Source organism: Pleurodeles waltl, chromosome 9 (assembly GCF_031143425.1).
Source record: "Pleurodeles waltl isolate 20211129_DDA chromosome 9, aPleWal1.hap1.20221129, whole genome shotgun sequence".
Lineage (NCBI taxonomy): Eukaryota > Metazoa > Chordata > Amphibia > Caudata > Salamandridae > Pleurodeles > Pleurodeles waltl.
In genome coordinates, this window is record NC_090448.1 from 1,098,568,409 (window position 1) to 1,098,576,105 (window position 7,697).

Consider the following 7,697-nt stretch of genomic DNA (forward strand, 5'->3'; position numbering starts at 1 on the left):
GTCGCCCACCGGCCCAGCGGGAAAGCCGGAATTGCAGCCGCGGTCTTTTGACCGCGGAGCGTTCTTTCGGCGGGAACCGCTTGGCGGGCGGCGACCGCCGACCGCCGCGGTCAGAATGACCGCCTATGTGCGTCCCATAATGCACATCTTTACCACACATCAATTACAACACGCCTTTACCACACAAACCTTTCCCACACATACCTTTACAATGCAAGCTAAGTATAAGTAAAGTAGTTAAAACTTATATATATATTACTTTTTTTTTTTAAACGGGAACTCAATCCCCCCTAATCCTAAATACACCCTTTCCATCCAATTCCCTTACCCACCCTTAAAAACACACATACCACCTTACACCCTTACCCAACCCAAACCCTAAAAACGCCCTTACCACCCAATTCCCTTACCCACCCCTAAACCAGGAGTCTTCAAACAGGGGAGGGGGGTGAGAGAGACACCAGGCTGTGGCCAAAAGAAGCATTATACTGATAACAGTGTTTTGTTTTAGTGAGTTTTTGTTGTTTCTGTAATGGCCCATCACTAACCTCTTTTTTCATTTATATCCAAAAGGGAAGGGACTTAAAATATTCCCCAAACTCTTTACCCCGTTTCCGATAATCACACTGTGGATACATTTACATGTTAGTAACGCCTAGTATTTGATTGCAATTTTATTTTTTGGGAGGGGGGTTAAATCGTTTTAAGACCACTGCCCTAAACGTCCCCCAACCCAAAAAAAAAAATTACAAAAACAAAAAACAAAAAAACTATCACCCCTCAATTCTCTTACTAAACCCTAACAGTACTCTTACCACACCCAATACACTCTGTTACCCCACATCCTAAAATCACCCTTACTACCCAATACCCACCTTAAACCACCCTTACTTTAACCATTTTTTGGTTATGATCGGCAAATTATGCCGCAGGTGTGGATTGTGCAAAGCCGCAATTATGTGAAAAAATGCCGTTGCATCGCACAATTCCAGTGGCCCTGGCAATAACGACCAAATAAGAGTAGGGTGGAGCTAGCCAATAAGTGCTTTAAGGCCACCCTATATAAATGCTTATACAATTATGGTGCGGCTCTGCAGGCTGTGTGATCTTTGTTCTAATCAGACGGTTACTGTGATCCACAAGGTCACAGAATGAGTGTGGAAACTGCAGGCAAGGGGTGCGGTCAGACGAGACAGCCCTGTGAGCACGCGGCAAGGTTACCCCGGGACAGAAGCGCGTCTCCTGCTGAGAACACCTGGCGAAGCTGCCACAAAGGCACCCCGGAAGCTGGCCAAGACAGTTACACCAGCAGCTCCAGCAACAGATGCCAGCAGCGGGAGCGAGAGAGGGCGGCTGTCTAGTGCAAAGGTTACCGAGCATTTTCAAATCTGTGCTCCAAGGTGAAAAGAAAAGCAGCATATTTGCGGGCCCATGACGTGGGCAATTAATTATTTTTTTGCACCAGTTCATTGCTGTACTTAGCTTCCGCCTGATGTTTCCTCACCCATGTTAGGACTAATTAATTTTACGCGGTTTTCTCGCTCCAACTTCTGCTCACTTCTTTTTTTTTTTTTTTTTGATCCGGCACTCGAGTTATGTGTGACCTTTGGCTTGTCTCAAAGACAGAGTGGATTGCAGCTAGACCGGTGAAAGGCCGGTTGCTGTGGAGTGGGTGTCCACTCCAGGTAAACATCCGGCACTTAGAAGCGACAGGTGTTGATTCTGGGGGGTGGGGATAGCCGTCTGATTGGTGCTTAGTGGGCTGTACTCCATACAATACGAAATAGAAGTGTGGATTGGTAGACAATAGTCCCGCAATCTCCTCACACTGCCTCCCAGACACCGATTGTTCCACTCTGCCACTCGAACCAACACAGAGCCAGTCATATGTGGTCAGACAACAATGAAGCGGGCTCCCACAGAGGGGGGCAGATTTTGAGAAGCAAAAACCGGGACAGGTCAGACATAAAAGCAGGACTAAAGCCTTTAGCCTTCTATATGTGTTAGCAATGGCACGACTTCCATCCTTCGCCCCCTCCTCTGCAATTTGTCTCTGGTGGGAGCAGGCTCCTACTGTGCTGGCTGACAAAAAACAGACATCTAACAAATTATTTCAGACTTTAGTGGCGATTGGGGAAAGAAAGGAAAGCATACTTTTCATTTCTCCTTTGTAGGATGACCTGACCTTTCTCCCAAAAACCGGGATATTTATTTAAAATTAACAAAAGCGACGGGACAGTCCACTGAAAACCGGGCCTGCCCTGGGAAATCGGGGACTTCTGGTCACCCTACTCCTATCTTATTTACTGTCCTTCCTGTTTACTCTCCCTTATCCAGTGTGCGTTTAACCAACACACAGACTCCAGAAGTCGAGTTTCTTCATAGCTGGAAGTCACAGCTATAAACAAGCACTATGCAGGAAACAGATAAACTGATGTACACAATTTTGATACTATTGAAAGCAGCACCAGTGCACAATCGATAGAATCCCACATCGCTAAAATAAATTACTTTACTTTTCTGTTTCGTGTTTTCGGATCGCTGGTAACGGAGTTAATATTCCATTTACATCACCACCACTCCAGGCTGTGCAGGTTTCTTCTGGAATGGCGGAAGGGTGCGCGAGGATGAAGGTCAGGGAAGTATGTTTTAGTTCAGGGAGTAAGGAACCGTGTCATAGGAAAAGGATAACGGACACTTAACCTGTTCATCATTAGAATACGGCAAGCCACCTTAGAGTCCAGTGGCCTTGGAGCAGGACTCTGCCGTTTAGGTCTGCAAAAGATTATTGCGCCTAGGAAGTATTTGTGAATACGTAAAAAGGGGTAATTTGGGCAAGACAAATAAGCCCTTACAGACCCTCGAACTACAGCAGGATGTCCCAGCTGATCAGCAGCAAAGAGGATCGATCGGCCTTTGGCATGGGCGAGCTGGGCCCAGACCACCAATATTCTGAGAGGGCACATGGAGCTGTGTTCATTGAGGTTATGCCGACAGTTCTCATCTCGCATCAGGCTTGTCCCTGTCTCTGCCTGTTCGTTTCTGTCTGATTTGCTAGTTTGAAGGGGTTTTAGTCCTACCTTGCCATACCGCGGGAGATGTTTTTAACACCTGTTTAGCCCCCTTCCTTACCCTCTGACCACTGGTGAGACATCAACAGAACCATCACCTGCGCGAGGCAGCTAAACTATCGGTGATTTAGGTGAGCTGGGGGAGGACCGGGGAAGTTTGTGTTCAGGGTACCGACCAACACAAAAAAGGACCTCATCCCAACTCGTTTAATTCACTAGCATCAGCAAGGGCACCAAATTTCTCTCCGCCTAAGCCTCTCCCTTAGCAAAAGGCGGCTCTGCCAGCAAATAGGCTTGCTGACTATTACAAACTCGTCTGTACAGCTGCATGCCAGTTCTGACAGAGAAGCCACAGCGATAAGCCCAACCCGCAAGGGCCCACCCCACCTTATTAGAAGTAGACCATTCCATGCAGATAGTTTGTACGCAGTGCCTCCAGAATACGGACCGCTACCCATCCTCATAGGAGGAATGCCCCCTTTTTTCTCTCGCAACTTCTACTTCTCATTGACTGTCCATCTTAAACGACTAATGGTTCCTCGTTTCCGTGTACATTTTCCATTAAAAAAATCCCTATCTATCAAACTGTCTCCTTGGTATAATAACAAGGTGATTGACTGCTATCACGGTCAATAGATTATATGAAATGTGCATCAAAAAGTGGTACACTTCCACTAAACAATACTGAGGGTGTTCTTTCTCAGTCCAACCCAACAAGCTGCGGAACTCCCTATCCAATATATAAGAACAGTAGACATCCACCTTGTTGTTCGAAAGGCAGTAAAAACGTGACTCTACAAATGTTTGTCTCCCATAAGATACAAAAAAAAAACAACTCCAAGAAAACACCCCCAATCGACCACGACGAAACTAGTGAACTGCAATGAAGAACAGAGCACGTTAGCTTACAGACAAGAGCTCCACTAACTTTCAGGTAAAACAAAGCTACAAGGAGCACGATCAATTCTCTCAGGTACATGAGCACACAAATGAGCTGGGGTCGCCACAACATGACCAGCTCATACGACAGGATCCCTCTCATTTCCCCAACGTTTCCAACGTAAGTTTTAATACACTCTCACACACCTACAATTAAACATGCGGCCCTACCAGTACGTGCTCTGGGCAGCGTACCATAATACCACAACAGTGCCAGTTGTCCCCCATAGAAGTGATTCATAATATTTCCCAAATGGGGCTACGTCTTATTTTTCCCTTAACTTGCTGTCCAAGTCAGGAGTTAACGGTTGTTGTTTTGGAAGTACACAGACAGCAGGTCAATATTTTAAAGCCCCCACGCAATCTATATCTTGATACGGGGCTTTCCCAAAGAGCCAAGCTACATGAAACAATGAAAAACTTCCCAGCATCATAAAAAGGAAACCAGCAACAACTTTCTAATCGAGCCTTTTTTAGCTTTACTTAGGTAATGAGTCCTAGGGAGAAGGTATTTTCCTGTGACACCGATCTCGGTCCCTTGTAAAAAAAAAACACACACACAGCATTCTGTAGGAACAGAAGAACCTGTAACACCGATTCCACAGCAAACGCAGGGAAAATATAGATATCAACAGCTAGGGTACATCACCTCCTCCCACTGGCCTCTCTCTCTCTCTACCTAAAGAAACACTGCAGCAAAACAGGTGCTATCGCGTGTGCGGAGCCTAGGCGCTGCTGAAAAGTACAGACAGGACCCTCGCTCCCCATCCACGGTGTCCCCTCGCTGTCGTCCACATGGACACAGTATTTCTATACGTCACTGAGCCACTCCGGTAACATCACCCCAGCATCACGAGCTCTTCCTATCACCTGCCTTTCCTATGCCCTCGTGCCTATTCCAAGAAATATTCTCCGTCTCCTCCACCAGGAGACACCGACACGCACCATCACGGGGGTTAGGGCATTATGGGGGCGAAGAGGGGTCTCTCGCTTTCCAGGCCAGCATGGGGGTGGCGCGCGCTGGGTGCTAACTCTGAAGCCCATGGAGTTGGGGGGTGGGGCTGACTGTCAACGGACCTGGTTCAGGTTCGCTAACCGGAGCCCAGGGGGAGCAGGGCCTGGGACCCCGGCATTAAGGGTGTAGATACTGGTCATTTTCTAAGAACTCCCTGGGAAGAGGGGGTGCGGGAATTGGCTGATGCTGGCTCACACCCTAGGGGAGCATTAACTGAAGCCTGGTGAATCGGTTAGATGCGGTTTGCTCAGAAGGCTGCGACAGTCACCTGGCCCGGAGGCCTCGCACACTCACATCCAGTCTCCTTCTTGATCTCCTCGATCTCCTCATCCCTCAGCAGGGTGGACGCCCGGGAGCCCATGTCAATGTGTGGAGGACTCTCCTTCAGGACCCTGGACCGGAGAAGGGAGAGCTAGACCCAACACACAGCTCTCGCTACCGGCAAAACCCACAGGACCCTGCAGCCAATCAGCAGTCTCCCTCAGAATCTTCAAGTCCCAACCTACTCCGACAGCCTGGCCAAGCGAAGTGAGAAACGCTGCTGGTTCGTCGTCTGACCAATCAACAAACAAGAGCTTTCGTTTCGTAGCCAGGAACTCGCCTCTTTATTAACCAATCAGCAGTAGGGGAGGGAGTTCCCGTATTGATCATCAGAAACCACTAGTCAGAGTGAATTATAACACACAGTCCATTTGCTAAACACTAGACCGCGTATCCTATAAGTTAATGTCGCAGCCATGTTGGTAGAAGTAGTAGTGCACCCTTGCATTTCTTGCCCTGAACTTCGCCGACAGGGCAGCGGGGGGCGTAGCGGACACTGGAAGATCAACATTACCATTCTAGCCCCAGTCTCATAATATGTAGGGGTACAGCAATTTTCCCCCAATATTCTAGGGGGTCATTTAGTATTCCGACTCCAGTCCTGGAATATTTTGTGGAAAGTTATACATTCGCCAGGTTTTAGAAATGGTTGAAAATAGTAAATTTGATTAGGCCGAAAGTGCTGCCTCGAGGGCGTAGCTCACAGCAAACAATTAGAATAGTGACTAATTAAGACTTTGTTTACTTTTCATACTCATCACCAAAAATTAGGGTTGCCACCTTTCCAAGACAAAAATAGTGGCCATCTGTTGCTGCTTTAAGAGCCTGCAAACCGCTCGGGCATGATAATAGGAATTTAACCAAAATCATATCTTTATTTCTAACATTACTTTTTATTCCTTTAATTATTATTCAGGGATAACTAACGTAGCTCTAGAAAAAACACATTTAAAAGTGATTTCTATTTCTATTTGCTGTTTGATGTATGCGTACGTGGCAACATTTTAGAAGGGGAAAGTGAGAGATTTTCTTTAAAAAAAATTGGGAGCATGTATTTCTCTCATTGACTTCTATTGAAAGAGTAGCAATTTCAGATGGGAGGCAGCCAAAATATAACCATTTTTAGCTTAAAAATTGTGAGTCTCTTAATAGCATGTATGGAAGTCTGTACAGATAAGAGCTAAAAAAAACACACAGCTTTAGGTGATTTTGCTTATATTTCTACCAGCAAGACATCAACATTCAGTTGGTGGCGGTAGAAAACCGGTCACATGAAAAACCCTAACCAAGAAGGTAAACAAACCACAATTTACAATACATTCATCAAGTTCATAAGCAAATAGAATAACAAGGTAATAATAATTGCATAAAATGAAATGACAACATTATAGAGGTGGACGAACCAACAAGTTACCCTAGAGAGCGAGCCAAGTTGAACCAATGGTCAAGCTTGGCTCTAAGAGCCCATGCACAAGCCAAACCTTGGAAATGTTTGCCATGCAAATCATGCAACAAACATCACATAAGATATTATAAAATATCTATAAATTTTACAAAAGAGCATTTCCTAAGCAAGCAGAAGCTTTGATATTAATAAGGCACATTATAGTATTACACTAAGAGAAAAGGTTTTTTTTAAAGATTTACTTAGAACCATGCCTACCTTCACCAAAACCCGGTGGCAATGCCATTAGTGAAGTGAGAGGCAAGTGAGTTATTAGGTGCATCATGCCTGTGACCCACAGTCTTATAGATAGAGCAACATTATGTCTATAAATGAAACACAATTCATTTGTAAAGCTCGTATTCTAAAAGCACACATTTGAAGGTGTTTTCATGTGCAATGAAATGGGGGTTGGGGAAATAAAAAAAATTTGCCTAAAATCACACAGTTTGCTTCAGTAGGGAGCCCAGGATTAATTCCAGGTATTCGGATTGCATTTTCTACACACCAGCCACTAAACTGGTGTCTATTTGTCTATCCTTTTTAACTCTAATGTTAATTTTTTTTAACACTTTTGGGCTTGAGGTTCTATGAGGACCTTGAGCCGAGCTAAAGCCTGGCATTTGGCTCGAGTTTTCAGTGGCTTCTACACTTCTACAACATTACAACTCCAACATAAATTCAAATAATCGTCAATCCCAATCATTAAAATTAATTTATGTAACTGTAATGATTTGTGAATAAAACATACAGGAGCAATCAGTTATTGCTGGGGAGCGATTCTTAAATCAAGTGCATGGTATGCAACTTTTACCTCTGCATGGAAATATATTATTTAAATAGAGGCGGTCAATATGTTGAAAATTAGGACAAACAAACACAACACGTTAAAGGTCCAGGACTTCTG

The 7,697-nt window shown here is 45.1% G+C and overlaps 1 protein-coding gene across 1 annotated transcript in view; it reads right to left on the bottom strand.

Moving 5' to 3' along the window:
* CHP1 (calcineurin like EF-hand protein 1) overlaps positions 1 to 5,518 on the bottom strand; it is a 123,136-nt gene extending 117,618 nt beyond the window's left edge. Inside the window, exon 1 of the mRNA XM_069208798.1 lies at positions 5,320 to 5,518. Within this exon, the coding sequence (XP_069064899.1) occupies positions 5,320 to 5,386 (67 nt within the window). The 5' untranslated portion in view covers positions 5,387 to 5,518. The remainder of the gene's footprint in view (positions 1 to 5,319) is intronic.
* Positions 5,519 to 7,697: the final 2,179 nt, after the last annotated feature.